This window comes from Mus musculus, chromosome X, assembly GCF_000001635.26.
Source record: "Mus musculus strain C57BL/6J chromosome X, GRCm38.p6 C57BL/6J".
Lineage (NCBI taxonomy): Eukaryota > Metazoa > Chordata > Mammalia > Rodentia > Muridae > Mus > Mus musculus.
Window position 1 is genome coordinate 24,551,961 of NC_000086.7, and position 21,726 is coordinate 24,573,686.

At 36.4% G+C, this 21,726-nt stretch overlaps 1 protein-coding gene across 1 annotated transcript; it reads right to left on the bottom strand.

Moving 5' to 3' along the window:
- Window positions 1–289: 289 nt before the first annotated feature.
- Gm4297 (predicted gene 4297) lies at window positions 290–21,345 on the bottom strand. Its single transcript, NM_001100446.2, has 8 exons — window positions 21,226–21,345; window positions 15,552–15,618; window positions 14,978–15,012; window positions 11,762–11,887; window positions 11,387–11,450; window positions 3,542–3,623; window positions 1,005–1,103; window positions 290–685 (listed from the first exon to the last, which is right to left on the bottom strand). The coding sequence occupies exons 1-8, from the start codon at window positions 21,317–21,319 to the stop codon at window positions 617–619; spliced, it is 636 nt and encodes a 211-aa protein (NP_001093916.1). The 5' UTR covers window positions 21,320–21,345; the 3' UTR covers window positions 290–616.
- Between the last annotated feature and the right edge of the window lie 381 nt (window positions 21,346–21,726).

Below are 21,726 nucleotides of genomic sequence, written 5' to 3' on the forward strand. Positions count from 1 at the left end.
GGTCTGGACTCAGTTAGAGAAGGTGCATTTAACTCTCAAGAGATTTGTGGCCACAGGGAGTAGGGAGGTCTGGTGAGGTGGGGATAGGATGGTGGGGACATCCTCTTAGAGATGGGGAGTGGGGGTGTGGGAGCATGAGGCAAGGAGGTATGGGATGTGGAACAATCAGAGGGTGGACAAGGAGGGGGATAAAGTCTGGACTTTAAAAAAAGATTAAGGAATAAATTTTAAATAATTCACTACATTAGTGTGTGGAAGTTCGGTACAAAGGACTATTTGCCACTCACTTATTCATTTAGATTTTGTTTGGAAGTTAATATAAAGAGGCTCTTACACTTAAACAAGAAAATGATTAAAGATGTTTAAAAATAAAGGAGTTCTATTTAGATTCTAAAGGTATACCTCCTAGTTAACTTTGTAATCACTTCACGGGTGTTAACTTCATTCTTAGAATCATCAGAATTACAAGGATTAAAGAGCCTTTCAAACTCTGTTTCATAGGAGACAAAAATGTTAGTGAATTTTTTATTTGGTTACAAATGTACCAGCAAGTGAGAAATATGTATGCTTCATTAGTCTGAAGATGGGGAAGGAGAAGAGTACTTCAGAGTATGCTTCATAATGTCTCTTCACCATCTACATCAAAAAGCATATCGTAGTTGTTGGTCTCCAAGTTCATCAAACCCTAAAACAGAAAAGCACTTCTTACTAAACAAACTCCCAAGGATACAAATATGGAAGATTCGGTGCAAATGATGTATAGATGTGCTATGTTTAGTTAAGCAGGATAATTATAGTGTTAATAAACTATGAGGTACATCTGAGGTCAAATTCCCAATTTATCATTTCATGTCTTGAATAATTCCTACAAAGTCATTAGGATTTTATAGATAATATCAGTCACTTCAGTAAGAAATAATTCAAAATAACAAGTAGTTAAACTTTTTGATTCCGAAAACATATTTAGTTTCTTAAAGACATTTTATGGACCATGTGCAACATACCTCCATGGACTTCTCATGCATGTCTTCAATTGCTACCAGTGTCTGACTCTGACTACATTCGGACAGTTTTAATGCTTGTTGATCTTTTTGATAATTGTTCTACAAATGTAAAAGGAAAACATTACTATAACAATTCTGTTCATTATTGTTGTTACTGCCATGCAGCATGAATGCTAGTCTAACAACCAACCACTTAATGTATTTCCAATACTAAAATGTTTACGTGAGCAAAAATAATTCCATATGAAACGTAAAAGGAATAGTTTTCCAAGTGATTTAACATTTTAACAACTATTATGACTAAATATACTTATATTTTTAAGTGACATGAAATACAATTATACTACCAATTGTGGGTTAATAAAACTTTTTTTTTTATGAGAAAGTATTTCCTATGCTGCAGAGACTGGCCTTAGCCTCTCAAGTACTTAAGTTTCTAGGCATGCACCATGTAAACATGAACTTGGTAAAATCCTAGCCCTGGAAGCTTAACTCTAGCTAGTGTTAATGCTTTTACCATATGGTGGCCTCCTTTTTCTAACCAGCAGAAGTAATCCCAGGAGGTGGTTCACTACCTCATCTCTATATCTAGCCCCCACCTAAGGTATATGTGCCATGTCATCTACTTTCTCTTCCTTTCTTAAGGATGCCTTATACTTAATCTTTACTAAGTCCAACATCTTCACTTTTCTCAACTATTGTCAAGAGTTTCAGCATTTGTAACTGTTATTTTAAATTTATGACTTTAGCTGGCCGTCAGTGTAATGCCTATAAAACTAACTTTTATAAAGTTTGAGTTAGAATGATCACAAGATCATGAATAGTCTTGATCACTTAAAGATACCCTGCCTCAAAATAAAGTGTAAAAAGATGTCTGGGGACAAAGTTCAGTGGTAGATTTGTTTTCTCTAGGTTCCAATCTCAAGTAACACATGGAAGTAGTAATATAAATTTCTCTTTGTATTCTTTATGTTGGCAGACAACCATGGTAATTTGCATTTAAAAAAATTAAGACAAGCCCTTTACACCTTTTCTCCTTGGGCTACTACATTCCTATTTTGTCCTTTATTCACTGTGATCAGTTTTGTACCTCACATTTCCACTCAAATCATCCTGATTAAGTACAATAACCTCCACTTTGTGAAATTTCCCTTTAAAAAATGTACACGTGCATACATATGGAGACAAAGGATTAATATTGGGTGTCTTCTTTGGTTGCATCCCACTGTTTGGGAGACAGGGTCTCAATGAACCTAGAGCTCACCAATTAGGCTACAACTGGTGGCTAGGAAGCTCTGGGAATCTTCTTATCTCTGAACTAAATCTGAGTTTGGTGGTTCTAAAATGCTCACCACCACACCAACTTTTATTGTTGTGGTGCTTTGTTTTTAGTTTTGCTAGTTTGTTTTGTTGTTGGTGGTATTGTTGGTGGAGGTGTTTGCATGCATGCTTACTCAGGGAATATAAACTCGAGTCTCCATGCCTACAGTGAGAAAGATTACCAAATATACCATCTTCTTGCCCTGCAAATCTATTATATTTGGCCCATTAGCTGCATATGACACAGTTAATGAACTTTTCTTCCTTAAATGTTTTCCTTCACTCATGGTAGTTTTCTTTGTACCAATTGTTCTCTTCCCTTACTGGTTCCCTCTCACCTCCCCACCCCCACCTCATGCAGAATTACAAATATTGAAGTACACTGGGAGTCTGTCTTTAGACTCCTCATTTACATGGATGATCACTCCCCCTTGAAATTTCATCCAGGGTTCAAGGTTTAAAAATTGCCTTCAATTGGAGTATTTATTTACTTTTTATCTTTAGTCCCTATCTCTTTCCAGAATTGACTCATAATGGCGGCTTCCTCAATGCCTTCCCAGGCAGGAATGGATCTCCTGTTCATTTCAAATTGAATACTTCTCAAACTATTAACCAATCAAATAAAAAATAGTTAATATGGTCATCATCTCAGATCTTACTTGGAAACTATGTGATGACTACAGTCATTGGTACAGTAATAGAGAGATGATCTAAAATAGTTTGGTGATATTCTTCCACAGGAATATTCTGCCAGGGCTGTTAAGAAAGGTTGTTTCCATCCACTGTTGTTACTAAATTTGTACTACATTTAGGATTGTAAGAACTGATTTGCCAGTTTGAGTTGGCTTTCGAATATTAACAAGAGAGTCCAGATGACACCAGTAAGTAAGCTTTCTCTCTCCTTTCAACTGTACCTGAGGCTGACATAGTGTGCTTCCTTTTGTAGAAACTAGTAATCCTCTCTAAATCTTTCAGCAAATGTCTGCCTCTTGAAAATTTTTAATCTGGTCTACCAGAAAATACCTAGTGGTTTTCATTGATATAGTATGTGATCATACTTCTCTGCTTTACAATTCAGTAGGACTAGAACAGAACCAAGGATAGATAGATAATGAAACTTAATTTAGTTTCATGTGCCCAACATAAGGCTAGTTTCTCCATTCCTATTTGATACTTAGTTATACTAGGTTAATTATAAAGTTAGTTATGATACTAACCACTGATTTTTCTTGTTCTTCATTGAATTTCTGTATATCCATATCAAACTTCTGCTCACACAATTTGTTGTTGATCTTCGTTCTGTAAAGCACAGTAATAAAAGCAGTCACATTTCATACCAATATGAAAAAGAACACTCAAAACAAATTAAATTGACCATTTCATACTATAAAAAGAAAAACAGCAGTAAAATATTATCTAATGGGAAATCATTATAGTTTTTTTTTCCCTGAAAGATTATCAGAGAAGTCCTCTTTTATGTTTTAGCTTTTCAAAAATTAAAGAAGTTTTAATACATATATATCATATTTTAGAAAATTAATTGTATTTCAAAGTATATTTTCATTATTTTCTATCAAATATAACGTCTAATTTATTTTCCTATATTGATTCAGTTAAGACTTAGTGAAAAACATAAGTCAATTAAAATATACAAATTGTCTGCATATGTAATTGATTTTTTCCATATTGTTAAACATAGTAAAAAACAAATTACATTTCTAAGATTTTGTGCAAGACTTCTGTGTTTCCACAATGAATGTAAATCAAATTTTAAAATCTCATTAACAGGTACTTAAAGTAGAAAATAAAAATTTTCACAGATTTCTAAGAATTAGATTTAGTTTCCTTGAAGGCATGAAGTTATAGGGTTAACTGCTTAGACAAAATCAAAGACACACATTTTTACTAAAAGCTCAGTAATGGATTTTTTTTAAACTTCAGCCACATATAATTTTTTAAATGATACAAATGTGACCCTACCAAACTAATAACTCTACCTCTCCCATTTGTTCGTTTGCCAAACTCATTCTAATTTCTGGTTGCTTTTTTTTGAAAGAATCTTTGATATAAGTTTCCATGTGTTTTCTCTTTATGTGACTCCAGGTCCAAGGTTTCTGAAATAATCATCTTATATCTATGGGCAACAGGCACATATGTGGTGCACATATATACCTGTAAGCAAAACACTAATACACAAATATGTCTGAAAAATAGGTATTAAGAGCATTGTTTCTTAAGCCATGTAAGACGTTTTGGGTCTATGATCCTAGTCTAGGAAGCTTAGCAGGAGATTTCCAGTGTAAAGGACAACATAGGTTACATAGGAAAATTCCACCCAGCCTGACATACATAGTGAGACTATATATCAAAGACAAATTATTGTCCTCTAAGAAAGCTTATGCAACATTCAATTACATATAATTTAAAATAGATTCTTTGAGATCTGAGTTTCATTCCCTCACTGGTTAGTAAATTTGTCTTTCACTTTCAGTTACATAATTCATTTTATAAAAATCAGTGAGGGGATTGGTGAGATGATTCATCAGTTAAGAGCACTGGTTCCCTTCCAGAGATCTGAGATTCGAATCCCAGCATCCAGAAGGTGGCTCACAACGTATAACTCCAGTTACAGGGAATTCAATGCCTTCATCTGGCCTCCTCAGGTACAAGACATACAAGCTGCGTACATACACACATGCAAGCAAAACAAACATACCCATAAAATAAAAATTTTTTAAAAAAGTAATAAGGGTTATATTAAAGAATTCATTTTTCCATTGTGCCATATAAAGAAAAGCACAGAGGAGTTTTAGAAAAGAAACTGACTTAATATAAAATTAATACTGGGTAAACAAAAAACTGTTGCATGTACAGAATTTTGTATACATATCACTTAGCTTTGAATACATGGAATGTAGAAAAGTTTACATCATTTTTTTTTCCTCTAAAAATCCCTTCAATGCAGTTACGAAGATGCCTCAGTAATAAATATGGTTTACTGTGAAAGGAGGAGGTTCGCAAGTTTGATTCTAGTACCCATTTAGAAAACTAACCATGGATGGTTGCTTCTACAATAGCAGCACTGTGGTAGGCAGAGTGAGAATTGCTAGGACTTGCTGGCTGCTTATCTAGCTGCATGTTCAGTGAAAGAGCAGGTCTTAAGGGAATAAGGTGGAAAGAAATAGAGCAAAACCCAACATCCTCCTCTGCCCTCCACATGTGTATATATGCACCACAGACACAAACATACGAAAAAATAAAAATTAAGTTTAATTAATGTCACACCTGTTGAAAAAGCACCATTTTCACTTCTGTACCACAGGCAAAAATAAGTCCATGATGCTAAATCAAAAATATTTGCAAGAGTCCGTGTCATGAGTAGATCTTGGGTGCTGACCTAGTCCCACAATACCCAGAGTAAGCTCAAATCCCACGTGCTCTAACACTCCCAGGATCACAGGAATGGCCCCAACATCAGGAGTAACTGAGTCCCTAAGGATCCAGGGACACAGGAACTCCTGCCTTGCCAGTGGCATGGATTCCTTCTGGTCTGAAACTGCACCTGGATCAGACCTGGGGTACTGGCTCTGCACCCACTCTTAAAACACCCAGAGGGAGCACGACTCCCAGGTATTCTGAAATGCCCAAGATCACAGGATCACAGAGGAAGCTCGACTCCCAGGAGATCAGACACACCCAGGAACACTGGAGTTCTGACAGAAGAGCACAGCTGAGGGCACAACATCTTTCCCAACACCCTGTGTATCTGGGAACCCCACAAGAACCAGGGAAACAAAATCATCCTCCTGGCCAGAGGCACAGGTTCCTTGCAGTATGCAACTGTGCCTAGAGAAAACCTAGGGCTCTGGCACCCCACCAAATCTTGCAACACCAAGAAAACGTTTAACCCCCAGGAGCTCTGACACAGCAGGATCTCAGGAGATTGGTCACACCAGGATTTCAAGATCCAAGAGGCAGCATGACTTCCAGGAGCTCAGACACCCCCAAAATATCAGGATCCCAGGATCCCAGGATCTCAGAGACAGCTGGACTCCTATGAGTTCTGACACAACTAGGATTACAGGAGGGACAGGCTCCAGACAGAGACAGCAAGGGAAGGTAGCTCCAAAGAAAATGAGATGGCACGAGGTAAGTGCAAGAATATAAGCAATAGCAACCAAGACTAGTCAGCGTCATCATAACCCAGTTTGGCCACCAGAGCAAGTCTTGAATACCTCAACATATTGGAAAAGAAAGATTCAGATTCAAAATCACATCTCATGATGATGATAGAGGTCTTTAAGAACAAAAATAGTTCCACTAAAGAAATACAGGAAAACAGCTAGAAGCCCTTAAAGAGGAAACACAAAAATCCCTTAAAGAGTTAAAGAAAACACAATCAAACAGGTGAAGGAATTGAACAAATACCATCTAGATCTAAAAATGGAAATACAGAATAAAAACTCACAAAGAGAGATGAACCTGGAGAAAGAAAACCAAGGAGACATAGATGCAAGCATCTCCAACAGAATACAAGAGATAGAATAGAGAATCTCAGGTACAGAAGATACCATAGAAAACCTTGACACAACAGTGAAAAAAATGCAAAATGCAAAAATCTCCTAAACCTAAACATCCAGGAAATCCAGGACACAATGAGAAGTCAAAACCTAAGGAAAATAGGTATAGAAGAGAGAGAAGATTCCCAAGTCAAAAGGCCAGCAAATATCTTAAACAAAATTATAGAAGAAAACTTCCCAAACCTAAAGAAAGATGCACATGAACATGCAAGAAGCCTACAGAACTCCAAATAAACTGGACCAGAAAAGAAATTCCTGCCGACACATAATAATCAGAACAACAAATGCACTAAAGATAAAATATTAAAAGCAGTAAGGGAAAAAAGTCAAATAACATAAAAAGGCACACCTGTTAGAAATACACCAGACTTCTCACCAGAGACTATAAAAGCCAGAAGATTCTGGACAGATGTTATATAGACCCTGAGAGAACACAAATGCCAGCCCAGGCTACTATACCCAGCAAAACTCTCAATTACCATAGATGGAGAAACCAAAGTATTCCATGATAAAACCAAATTCACACAATATCTTTCCACGAATCCAAACCTTCAAAAAAATAGATGGAAAACTACAACACAAGGAGGGAAACACTACAACATACAAAAATCAAGAAAGAAATCTTCTTTCAACAAACCCCAAAGAAGATAGCAATATAAACATAATTCCACCTCAAACAACAAAAGTAACAGGAAACAACCAACAGTCACTGGTCTTTAATATTTCTTCATAGCAATGGATTCAATTCCCCAATAAAAGACATAGAGTAATAGACTGGATACATAAACAGAACCCAGGATTTTGCTGCATACAGGAAACCCTCCTTAGTGACAAAGACAGACACTACCACAGAGGAAAAGTCTGGAAAAAACTTTGCAAGCAAATATTTCCAGGAAACAAGATGGAATAGCCATTCTACTATGGAATAAAATCAACTTAACAACCAAAAGGTTTTTGTTATTGTTTTTTTTGTTATTATTTTTTTGTTTTTGTTTTTGTTTTTTAAAGATAAGGACAGTCACTATACTTGTCAAAGGGTGAATCAACAAAGATGAACTCACAATTCTGAACATCTATGCTCCAAATGCAAGGGCAACCAAATTCATAAATGAAACTTTACTAAAGCTCAAAGTATATATTGTACCCTACATAATAATAGTGGGAAACTTCAACACCCCACTCTCAGCAACGGACAGATCCTGGAAACAGTAACAAAACAGAGACACTGTGAAACTAACAGAAGTTATGAAACAAATGGATTTAACAGATATCTATATCTATAGATATCATAGAACATTTTATCATAAAACAAAAGAATGTGCATTCTTCTCAACACCTCATGATGCCTTCTCCAATACTGACCATATAATGGGTCACAAAACAGGCTTCAACAGATATAATATATTTAAATAATCCCATGCATCCTATCAAGTCACCACGGACTAAGGCTCTCTTCAATAATAATATAAATAAGCCAGGCATGGGTCACATACCTTTAATCCCAGCACTCGGGACACAGAGGCAGGTGGATTTCTGAGTTCAAAGCCAGCCTGGTCTACAAAGTGAGTTCCAGGACAGCCAGGGATACACAGAAAAACCCTGTCTTAACCCCCCAAATAATAATAATAATAATAATAATAATAATAATAATAACAACAACAACATCAACAATAATAATAACAATAATAATATAAATAATAGAAAACCCATATATGTACACGTGGTAGGTGAACATCAGTCTAATCAACGATAATTCTGACATGGAATTAATTAAAGACTTTTAGAGTTTAATGAAAATGAAGCTACAACATATCCAAACTTATGGGACACAATGAAAGCATTCCTAAGAGAAAAACTAATAGCTCTGAGTGCCTCCAAAAAAGAAACTGTAGAGAACATACACTAGCAGCCTGGCAGCACAGTTAAAAGCTCTAGAACAAGAGGAAGCAAATTCACCCAAGAGGAGTAGAAGGCAGGAAATAATCAAACTCAGGGCTGAAATCAAACAAGTGGAAACAAGAAGAACTATACAAAGAATCAACCAAACCAAGAGCTGGTTCTTTGAAAAAATCAACAAAATAGATAAACCCTTAGCCAGACTAAAGAGAGCGCATAGAGTCAGTATCCAAATTAACAAAACCAGAAATGAAAAGAGAGACATAACAACAGAAACTAAGGAAACCCCCCCCAAAAAATAATAATCAGATCCTACTATAAGAGCCTATACTTAACAAAACTGGAAAATTTGGATGAAATGGACAACTGTCTAGACAGATATCAGGTACCAATTTAAATCAGGATCAAATAGACCCTGTAAACACTCCTATAACCCCTAAAGAAATAGAAGCAGTCATTAATAGGCTCCCAACCCCCTCACAAAAAATAAAAGCCCAGGATCAGATGGGTTTAGTACAGAATTCTATCAGACCTTCAAGGAAGACCTAATACCAATACGCTTCAAACTTTTATGCAAAATCAAAAGAGAAGGAACACTATTCAATTTTCTATGAAGCCACAATTACACTTATACCCAAAACATACAAAGACCCAAATGAAGAAAGGGAACTTGAGACCAGTTTCACTTATGAATATTGATGCAAAAATACTCAATAAAATTCTGGTAAGCCCAATCCAAGAACACGTTAATATGATCATCCTTCATGATCAAGTGTTCTTCATCCCAGGGATACAGGGATGGTTCAATATATGGAAATCCATCAGCGTAATCCACTATGTAAACAATCTTGAGAAAAAAAAAACAGTATTATGTCATTAGATGCTGAGAAATCATTTGCAAAAATTCATCAACCCTTCATGATAAAATACTTGGAAAGATCAAGAAGTCAAGGCCCATACCTAAACATAGTAAAAGCAATATACAGCAAACCAGTATCCAACATCAAAATAAATGGAGAGAAACTTGATGCAATCCAACTAATATCAGACAAGACAAGACCACTCTCTTCCTACCTATTCACAGTAGTATATAATATAGTAGTATTTTATAGTACTAGAAGTTCTATCCATAGCAACTATACAACAAAAAGAGGTCAAAGGGATAAAAATTGGAAAGGAAGAATTCAAAATATCACTATTTGCAGATGATATGATAGTATATGTAAGTGACCCCCAAAATTCCAATGGTAATGGTATGGTATGGTAATGGTACAGATACAATTACTTCATGAAATTCACAGGCAAATGGATTGATCTAAAATATATAATCCTGTGTGAGGTAACCCAATCCCAATAGAACAAACATGGTATGCACTCACTGATAAGTGGATATTAGTCTAAAAGCTCAGAATACCCAAAATGTAATCCACAGACCACATGAAGCTCAAGAAGAAGGAAGACAAAAGTGTGGGTGTTTCAGTCCTTCTTAGAATGGGGAACAAAATACTCCTGGGAGGAAACATGGAGACAAAGTACAGAGCAGAGACTGAAGGAATAACCATCTAGAGTCTGCCCAAACTGTGTATCCATCCCATATGCAGACACCAAACCCAGTCACGATTGTGGATGCCAACAAGTGCTTGCTGACAGGAGCCTAATATGACTTCCTCCTGAGAGGCTCTGTCAGAGCTTGGCAAGAACAGAGGTTGATGCTCACAGCCAACCATCAGACTGATCATAGGGTTCCCAGTGGAGGAGTTAGAGGAAGGACTGAAGGATTTGAAGGGGTTTGCAACCTTATAGGAAGAACAACAATATGAACGAACCAGACCTCCCAGAGCACCCTGGGACTAAGCCATCAACAGAAGAGGGGGGGTCCCATGGCTCCAGTGCATATATAGCAGAGGATGGCCTTGTCAGACATCAGTGGGAGGAGAGGTGCTTGGTCCTGTGAAGGTTCAATGGTCCAGTGTAGGCAAATGCCCGGGTGGGGAAGTGGGAGTGAGTGGGTGGGGTAATACCCTCATAGAAGCACAGGGAGGGGAAATGGAATAGGGAGTTCCTGGGGTGAAACCAGGAAAGGGCTATTATTTGAAATGAAAATAAAGATAATATCGAATAATAAATAAATTAAAATAAAATAAAAATATTCACAAAATACTACATATAAATAGGAATAGGTCATTAAGATGTCATATATTATATTAATCAATATTTCCTAATATATAAATTATGTTAATACTATATAGTTTTAAACAAATTATATATCCAAAAATGTACCTTCAAAATTTCCCAGTATATTTTGTACTGGAGATCTGTGAAGTAATTAAAGCTTTAAAATGTAAGGATGCTGGGGATACAGTTTGATGGCTCAGCTTTTGTCCTACAAGCAGGACGATGAGAGTTTGACCCACAACATTACACCCTCCAAGAAAACCATTCAAATTAAGGATTAATCTTATAGAAATATTGTTTATAGTATATATCATATTCCAATTATTAATATAGATTACTTGCTATACAATCAATTAAACTTTTCTGGAAGTACTTACACTAAGAAGGAAATAATAAGTTTGAACATATTACCGTGTATCTCCAACTTCTTCTTCAGGATTTGCATTCCCATCATCATGAGTTACTGGATTCTGTACTGGGTTCGTAATAAAACAAGATATTAAAACAATTATGTTATTTTGCAAATTTTAATGAAATACTTTGTGATCATTCAGGCATAGTGCCAACATTAGGTTTTAAAGCAGATCTATTATTTGTCTAGAAGTTAAACAAAATCAAGTAATGTCTAATTGTCATCTAAAAATATGTTTTAAGCTATTTATTTATATGTTGTGATTAAAGACAAGAGATAGAATATGAGATTTTTGATCTCCTTTACAAGCCTAAGAAGAACAACTGAGAAAAAAGGAAGTGTAACATCAATGCCCATCATTAAATATCTGGTACCTTCCATTAGGTCCAATTCTGAAGCATTCCTAACTTGCTGTTCACCACTTAACAAATTCCAGTTTTCCATTGGTGTCTCTACAGAACGTGCAAAACGCTGCCATTCAACTGAGAAACTTACGTTTTCTGATTTAAAATAAAAAAAAGAAAATTTCTCAAGCCATTTGAATAAAAAAAATCACTTAAACTAATAAAATTGAAATTTAAAATAACATAAAGGTATGATTTTTACAAAAACAGCACTTCATAATTGCATGAAGGGTTTAAAGATAAAACCATATTTCTATTACCCTCTGATTTAATACTAAAGACATTAGTATTTAAACATGGAACACAATATAATATGTACACATTTTAAAAAAGAATTATTTAAGTTGAATAAAGTATCTTGATCTTCCTTACTATAAAATAATAAGAGTTTGTTATTTTTTAGTTTAAAACTCTCTCTCAATCTCTCTCTCTCTCTCTCTCTCTCTCTCTCTCTCTCTCTCTCTCTCTCTCTCTCTTACACACACACACGCACACACACACACACACACACACACACACACTATGATGGCTTTAACTGTGACTTCAAGTGGGTTTATATCTAAACATAGGAGATTCTGCATGTTGGTCCCATTCCTGCAAGGTTTTTGATGAGTTAGAGCAAATGTGTCTGCATATCAATCTCCAAATAAAATCATAGTTGCTATTATCACAACCAAGCTCCTCAATCTTTTTCATCGAAATACAAATCTAAATTATAAAGTTCTGTCTGGCTGGACATATATTTCACTGCTACAGCAAGAAGCTCTGGGTTCAATCTTCAACTATGAAAAAACCCCACAAATTTTAAAAATAAAAAATAAAACAAGCATGTTTCCTCAGGCCCCAGTACATTTGTAAGGCTGAGGACTTCAGTTTCAAGGCCAGTTCAAGCTGCACATGAGGTTTCAGACACTCCTGAGATACAGAGTTAGAGCTTACTTTCCTAAACCAAAACAACACATAAATAAACACAGCCTGGCCTGAAGTATGTCTGAAGTCCCAGCACTTCAGAGGCTGAGAGGAGCCTCGGGATTTTGAGGCCGTTTGGATCCTATATATACAAATTTCGGCAATCTGGCCTTTCAACACCAGGTAGAAAATGAAGACTCGTCTTCAGTTTGTTTTTAATGAATTTCTGTCGGGTAGCAGCAGCACAGAAAAGGTTCTAGTCTGTTTCTGCCACTAACTGACCTCCAGTTTACTCACACTTCACATCCCCAGGCCCAAGGAAGACTTTCGGGGTCTCCAATTCCATGGCCTTCCTGCTTTCTGCTAGATGCTAGGCTGTTCAAACTCCTGCCCTTAGTGAAGTTCTCCGTTTTTCACCGCAGAGGTCTAAGTGGGTAAAGTCGATTGTGAACCCAGCAGCAGTGCTATCCGGAGTCCAGGGAGGGTCACCTCCTCTCCTTACTCCGGAAGTAACACCTCCACCCCGCCACCTTCACCCCACCCGGACCCCCACCTGAACCATTATTAACCATCTTTTAACAGGTCACTGACTACCTCCACAGAGACTTCCCCCTACCATGATTCCTCAAGAAACTTCCCTTCCTCAAGAACTCAGCTTCGTGGCCACCACAAAGCATACTGGGTAACAGGGTTTGGGCAGCTGTAAAACAATCTCAGCCAAGCCTCTTGCTGACTGGCCTTGTTTGCACATGCTTACAAAAGTGAGAGAGGCTCTATCAGTCATCTGTCTTCCAAGCAGCAAAAAAGAGGTAGTATTTTAGCTGCCACTACTACCCAGAAGCTTTCCATTTTCCAAGTTTGCAATACTAACTTGAAAGTTAAAATAAAATGAACCCCAAAGAAGACACTCCTACTTTGTTTCAGTTGAAGGGGCTGTTATGTGTATTTCGGATTTGTTTTATTTATTTAATTAACGTGCTTTTGCATGTTTGTATTTGTTCAACATGCATATCTGGTGCTCATAGAAACTAGAATAGGATGCCAATTCCCCTGGATCTAGAATTACAAATGGTTGTGAGCCATTATATGGGTCCTAGGAACTAAACCTTGGTTTTCGAGCAACAAGTGGTCTTAATTTGAAAGCTATCTTTCCATCCCTGTCCTGTGTGTGTTTTAAGGTATGCTGGATCATTTCTCTCGATAGATGTTTATTTTTAATATACAGTGGAGATTATAGAAATATGACACTTTCCTAATATTGTCTATTTCCAGAAAAAGAAAAAAAAACATAATTTTAAAGGATTCTGTAAATCATAAAAAGAGGTTCAGCAAAAATGATGTGTATACATTTCAGTATATGTGTGCAGAAGAAGGCTGTATTCTCAATCATATTCCAACTTACATTTTTTGTTTCTTTGTTTTTCCAGACAGGGTTTCTCTGTATAGCCCTGGTTGTCCTGGAACTCAACCTGTAGACCAGGGTTGGCTCAAACATAGAAATCCCCCTGCTTCTGCCTCCCAAACGCTGGGATTAATGGCATGCGCCACCACTGCCTGATCCAACTTAAATCTTCAGAGAAAGGGTCTCTCTGAATCTGCAGCTCACCAACGTTACTAGCCTGGCTAGCCAGCCAGCTATCTCTACCTACTCAGCACTGGACTGCAGCCTGCATTTTTAAAGTGGATTCTAGGCCCCCACCTTAAATCCATATATTTTCAAGGAAAGCACTTTACCAAGTGAGCCATAATTCTAGCCCCTCTGCAAGATTTGTTATGTTGCTGTAGCAACTGTCTTTTTTTTTTTTTTGGGGGGGGGGTGTATTTCTCTAATCATGCCTAAATTTAGGTTCCTAAAATGCTTAATGCTGGTTTTGTTTGTATCCTTATAATAGCCAATTGCATTTCTTGCTCACTTTACAGTTAATTGGGCAAACTGGAAAAACTAACAATTCATTTGCGAGGCTTATTGCTGTGTTTTGTTTGTTTGGTAGGTGTTTTGTTAATTTCATGTGTTGGTTGGGTTTTGTTTTGTTTTGTTTTGTTTTCACCACTGAAGATAAAACTCATAGCTTTTACATGGTGCTGTACCACTGAGGTACACCTTCAGCTAATCTTTGTTTCTGAATGTTGGGTGAGTTGTCATCTGTACGTGTTTTAAAGAAAACTACAATTACTGTGAAACCTAAAATTATCCTCCTATGCTATAGGGTTTATAGAGATCTGGTGCCCTCTTCTGTCCTCTTCAAACAACAGGCAAATATCTCCAAAAACTCCTACCTCCAGATTTATCCAACATACTGAATTGTTCATCTCTGTTAAGAAAGGACAATAAAATTTTAAAGCCAGAAATATAGTGGACTGGTAGAGCATTTGCCTAGCACACACCAAACTTTACACAGGAACTTCTTTTAATTATTTAGAATAAATATATAATGTTTGGTTTGGAACAAATGTCATATGCATATAAAATACATGGCAGACAACCAAAGTGAACCTGAATTATTTACCTTTAACAATTCATACATTTACACCCCACAGTAGTTTATTCATAACTCTCCCACACTTGCTGAGACCCTTCTTCTTCCCAGATGGTCCCCCTCTTATTTTTATTATGTTTCTCCTTTTGTTTGTGTGTATATCTGGGAAGATCCCATGCAGGTGGGTATATTGTCCTAGTTGGTATGTGTTTGTGATGACAAGGACTTAAGGACCCCAAGCTGGGCTTGAACTCAATATATAGCTGCATCTGACCATGAATTGTTGATTTTCCTGAATCTACTCCTCCAGTGAAGGGATCACAAACACTACTTTTGAAGTACTCTATTGAACTGGGAAAAATTGAAAATATTACCTTATATTTTCATCTGCTTCTACGTGAGGCGGCATATTCTCATGTTTGCCAAATGCTGGCCTCTTTACTATATTGACAATAGAAAATGGAAACATTTGAAAGTATGTATATAAGTAATAGTTAATAAAGTATTTTCAATTTGCATTTCTCTGGAAAAACTGCCCACGTGAGTTTTTCAAACAGCTTTTATAAATGAAATAATTACATCAAGGATATTGAGGATACAAGGAGAAAACAAAACTTAAGGATAATAGGTATAGATGAGAAGTAAGATTTCAGACTTAAAGGGCCAGTGAATATCTTCAACAAAATTATAGAAGAAAACTTCCCTAACCTAAAGAAAGAGATGCCCATGAACATAAAAGAAGCCTACAGATCCCCAAATACTTTAGACCAGAAAAGACATTCCTGCCATCACATAATAATCAAAACACCAAATGCACACAAAAAAGAGAATATTAAAAGCAGTAAGGGAAAACAGTTCAAGTAACATATAAAGGCAGACCTATCAGAATTTCACCTAACTTCTCCCCAGAGACCATGAAAGCCAGATGATCCAGGACAGTTGTCATACAGACCCTAAGAGAGCACAAATGCCAGCCAAGGCTACTATACACAGTAACACTCTTTTACCATAGATGGCAAAACCAAGGTATTCTATGACAAAACCAAAATTACACAATATCTTCCAACAAATCCAGCCCTTCAAAGGATAATGAAGGGAAAACACCAAAACAAGGAGGGAAATTACATTCTAGAAAAAGCAAGAAAGTAATCTTGCAGCAAACCCAAAAGAAGATGGCCACATGAACAAAATTCCATCTCTAAAAACAAATATAACAGGAACCAACAACGACTTTTTCTTAATATCTCTTAATATCACTGGACTCAAATACACAATAAAAAGACATAGACTAATAGACTTAATGTATAAGCATGACCCAGCATTTTGTTTCATACAAGAAACAAACCTCACAGACAAAGACAGATATTACCTCAGAGTAAAAGGCTAGAAAACAATTTTCCAAGCAGATGGTCACAAGAAACAGGCTGGAGTAGGCATTCTAATATCAAATAAAATTGACTTTCAACCCAAATTCATCAAAAAAGACAAGGAGGAACACTTCATATTCATCAAAATTAAATTTACCAAGAGGAACTCCCAATTCTGAACATCTATGCTCCAAATGCAAGGACAGCCACATTCAAAAAAGAAACTTTAGTAAACCTCAAAATACACATTGCACTGCACACTATAATAGTGGAAGACTTCCACACCCCTCTCTCATCAATGGACACATCCTGGAAACAAAAAATAAAAACAGACACAGTGAAACCAACAGGAGTTATGAAACAAATGGATTTAGTTGATATCTATAGAACACTGTATCCTAAATCGAAAGGATATCCCTTATTCTCAGTACCTCATGAGGCCTTCTCCAAAACTGACCATATAATCAGTCACAAAACATGCCTCAACAGATATAAAAATATTGAAATAATCCCATGCATCCTATCAGATCACCACAGACTAATGCTGATCTTCAATAATATTATAAATAATAGAAAATCCACATATATGTGGAAGGTGAACAACAACCTACTCAATGATAACTTGGTCAAGGAAGGAATAAGAAGGAAATTAAAGACTTTTTAGAGTTTAATGAAAATGAAGCTACAACATAACCAGACATATGGTACACAATGAAAACAGTAATAAGAGAAAAATTCACAGCTCTGAATGCCTCTAAAAAGAAACAGGATAGAGGATGCAGGAGCAGCTTGACAGCACAACTAAAAGCTCTAGAACAAAAGGAAGCAAATTCTCACAAGAGGAATAGAAGGCAGGAAACAATCAAACTCAGGACTGAAATCAACCAAGTGGAAACAAAGGAACTATACAAAGAATCAACCAAACCAGGAGCTGGTTGTTTGAGAAAATCAACATGATAGGCAAACCCTTAGCCAGACTCACTAAAGGGCACAGGGACATCATCCTAATTAACAAAACCAGAAATGAAAAGGGAGACATAACAACAGAAACTTAGGAAATCCAAAAAATCATCAGATCCTACTACAAAAACCTATACTCAACAAAACTGGAAAATCTGGATGAAATGGACACTTTTCTAGACAGATATCAGGTACCAAATATAATTCAGGATCAGATAAACCCTAGAAATACTCCCATAACACCTAAAGAAATAGAAGCAGTCATTAATAGTCTCCCAAACAAAAAAGCCAAGGATCTGATGGGTTTAGTACAGAATTCTATCAGATCTTCATGAAGACCTAATACCAATACTCTTCAAACCATTATGCAAAATCTAAAGAGAAGGAACATTATTCAATTTGTTCTATGAAGCCAGAATTACAATTATACTTAAACCACACAAAGACCCAATGAAGAAAGGAAACTTCAGACCAATTTCCCTTATGAAAATTGATGCAAAAATATTCAATAATATCCTTGCAAACTGAATCCAAGAATACATAAAAATGATCATCCATCATGATCAAGTACACTTGATCCCTGTGATGAGCGATGGTTTAATATACAGAAATCCATCATCTTAATACACTATTGAAACAAACTCAAAGACAAAAATCACATGATCATTTCATTAGATGCTGAGAAAACATTTGACAAAATTCAGCACCCATTCATAGTAAAAGTCCAGGATAGATCAGGAATTCAAAGCCCATACCTAAACAAAATTAAAACAATAGACAGCAAACCAGTAGCCAACATCAAACTAAATGGTGAGAAACTGGAGGCAATCCCACTAAAATCAGGGACTAAACAAGGCTGCCCACTTTCTCCCTACCTATTCAACATAGTACTTGAAGTCCTAGTCAGAGCAATTAGACAACAAAAAGAGAACAAATGAATACAAATTGGAAAGGAAGAAGGCAAAATATCACTATTTCCAGAAGATATGATAGTATATATAAGTGACCCCAAAAATTACACCAGAGAAATCCTAAATCTGGTACACAGCTTCAGTGCAGTAGCTGAATACAAAATTAACTCAAACATAGCAGTGGCCTTTCTCTACAAAAAGAATAAACAGGATGGAAAAGAACTTAGGGAAACAACACCCTTCACAATAGTCACAAATAATATAAAATACGTTGGTGTGACTCTAACTGAGTAAGTGAAAGAAGGATCTGTATGATAAAAATGTCAAGTCTCTGAAAAAAAAATCAAAGAAAATCTCAGAAGATGGAAAGATCTCCCATGCTCATGGATTGGCAGGATTAATGTAGTAAAAATGGCTATCTTGCTGAAAGCAATCTACAGATTTAATGCAATCCCCATGAAAATTCCAACACAATTCTTAACTGAGTTAGAAAGGGCTATTTGCAAATTCATCTGGAATAAGAACAAAACCTAGGATACAAAAACTATTCTCAACAATAAAAGAATCTCTCCTGGAATCACCGTGCGTGACCTCAAACTGTACTATACAGCAATTGTGATAAAAACTGCATGGTACAGGTATACTGATAGACAGGTAGATAAATGGAATAGAACTGAAGACACAGAAATGAACCCACACACCTATTGTCACTTGATCATTGACAAAGGAGCAAAAACCATCCAGTGGAAAAAAAGACAACATTTTCAACAAATGGTGCTGGCTCAATTGGCAGTTAGCATGTAGAAGAATGCAAATTGATCTATTTTCATCTCATTGTACAATGTTCAAGTCTAGGTAGATCAAGGAACTCCACATAAAACCAGAGACACTGAAACTTATAGAGGAGGAAGTGGGGAAGAGCTTCGAAGACATGGGCACCGGGGAAAAATTACTGAACAGAACAGCAATGGCTTGTGCTTTAAGATTAAGAATAGACAAATGAGATCTTATAAAATTGCAAAGCTTCTATAAGTCAAAGGACACTGTCAATAGGACAAAACAGCAACCAATAGATGGGAAAAAATCTTTACCAATCCTAAATCAGATGGGGACTAATATCCAATATATATAAAGAGCTCAAGAATCTGGACTCCAGAAAATCAAATAACCCCATTAAAAAATGGGGACAGAGATAAACAAAGAATTCTCAACTAAGGAAAACCGAATGGCTGAGAAGCACCTAAAAAATGTTCATCATCCTTAATTATCAGGGAAGTGCATGTCAAAATAAACCTGAGATTCCACCTCATACCAGTCAAAATGGCTCAGATCTAAAACTCAAATGACAGCAGATGCTGGCGAGAATGTGGTGAAATAGGAACACTCCTCCATTGCTGGTGAGATTGCAAGCTGGTAAAACCACTCTGGAAGTCAGTCTGGTGTTTCCTCAGAAAATTGGACATAGTTCTACTGGAAGATCCAGCAATACTCCTCCTGGGCATATTCTCAGAAGATATTCCAACTTGTAATAATGACATGCTTCACTATGTTCATAGCATCCTTATTTATAATAGCAAGAAGCTGAAAACAACCCAGATGTCCCTCTTCAGTGGAATGGATACAGAAAATGTGGTATATTTGCATAATGAAATACTACACAGCTATTAAAAACAATGAATTCAAGAAATTCTTAGACAAATGGATGGATCTCGATGAAATCTTCCTAAGGGAGATAACCCAATCACAAAAGAACACACATGATATGCATTCACTGATAAGTGGATATTATCCCAGAAGCTCAGAATAATCAAGATACAATCTGCAAAACCCATGAAACTCAAGAAGAAGGAAGACCAAAGTGTGGATACGTCATTCCTTCTTAGAATGGGAAACAAAATGCCCATGGAAGGAGTTATAGAGACAGAGTTTGCAGCTGAGACTGAATGAATCCAGAGACTGCCTCACTCAGGGATCAATCCAATAAATAACCAACAAACCCAGACACTATGGCAGATGCCAACAAGAGCTTGGGGACAGGAGACTGATATAGCTGTCTCCTGAGAGGATCTGTCAGTGCCTGACAAATACAGAAGTGAATTCTCACAGACATCCATTTTACTGAGCACAGGGTCCCCAATGATGGAGCTAGAGAAAGTACCCAAGGATCATAAGGGGTTTGCAGCCCCATAGGAGGATGAACAATATGAACTAACCAGTACCCCCAGAGTTCCCTGGGACTAAAGCACAAATCAAATAAAACAGATGGTGGGACTTATGGCTCCACCTGCATATGTAGGAGAGGATGGCCTAGTATGTCATCAACGGGAGGAGAGAACCTTGGTACTGTAAAGGTCCTATGCCCCAGTATTAAGGAATGCCTGGGCCAGGAATTGGGGGTGGGTGTGTTGGGGGCAGGTGGAGAGGTGACAGGAGAGGGGATTTGCAGAGGGGAAATAGAAAAGGGGATAATATTTGAAATGTAAATAAAGAAAATATATAATAGAAAAAAGTAATAAAATAATTTATTTGCAGGTTTTATGAAATAAATTCATGTTTTGCTAACATATAGGAACACCGTTCAGGTCTTTTTCTGGGGTAAAATCATAGCAAGTTATTGTTTCTCAACATATTGTGTCTACAGTGCCAAGAGTAGCTATATGCACTGATAAAACTCAGGTATAGGAATATATAGATATAGGTAAAATTAGAAATGAAGTATATGAAAACTTAGAAAAGACTTCTTCCATTGCAGGTGAGTTGGGAAAGGACTAATGAACTTCAGGACACAATCAATACTGAAGACTGGATACCTTCAGAATGAGCCTGCTCTTCTTCATCTGAATCAAAGTCAAGAAGTAATAAGTAACCTTCCTTTGGTATCACCCGCAGTTTCTTAATAGACATTTTTCTCTTAAGCGCTCAGTTGTCTTCTTAATTAAAAAATAAAAAGAAAAAGAAAAAAAGAAAAAAAAGTAGTTATATAAATCCAAAGGTATCATGTAAATAGTTAAAAATGTCAAAAAGTCAAATAATTATCTTAGCTCATTGAAAGATTATTTCTTTTGTTTTTTAACACATATTTTTAATAATTTGTCTTTTTCAGATATTTTTGCATACATATTCAATATGGTCACACATGCATATGTGTATGTGTGTGTGTATGTGTATGTGTATATGTATGTGTATGTGTATATGTATATGCATATATACACATACACACACACATATATATATATATATATATGCTTCCCCTTACAATTTCCTTCATGTATCCCATTTATCATGTCCCTCTCCCTCCCAACTTTGTTTTA

What these genes read in the sequence shown, in the direction of transcription:
- Gm4297 (NM_001100446.2), bottom strand. Translation starts at nt 21,319, where the DNA reads ATGTCTATTAAGAAACTGCGGGTGATACCAAAGGAAGGTTACTTATTA. An exon ending in AGAGCAGGCTCATTCTGAAG is followed by an intron (nt 15,619 to 21,225) that starts GTATCCAGTCTT and finishes TTGTCAATATAG; the next exon opens with TAAAGAGGCCAGCATTTGGC. An exon ending in TATGTTGGATAAATCTGGAG is followed by an intron (nt 11,888 to 14,977) that starts GTAGGAGTTTTT and finishes ATTTTAAATCAG; the next exon opens with AAAACGTAAGTTTCTCAGTT.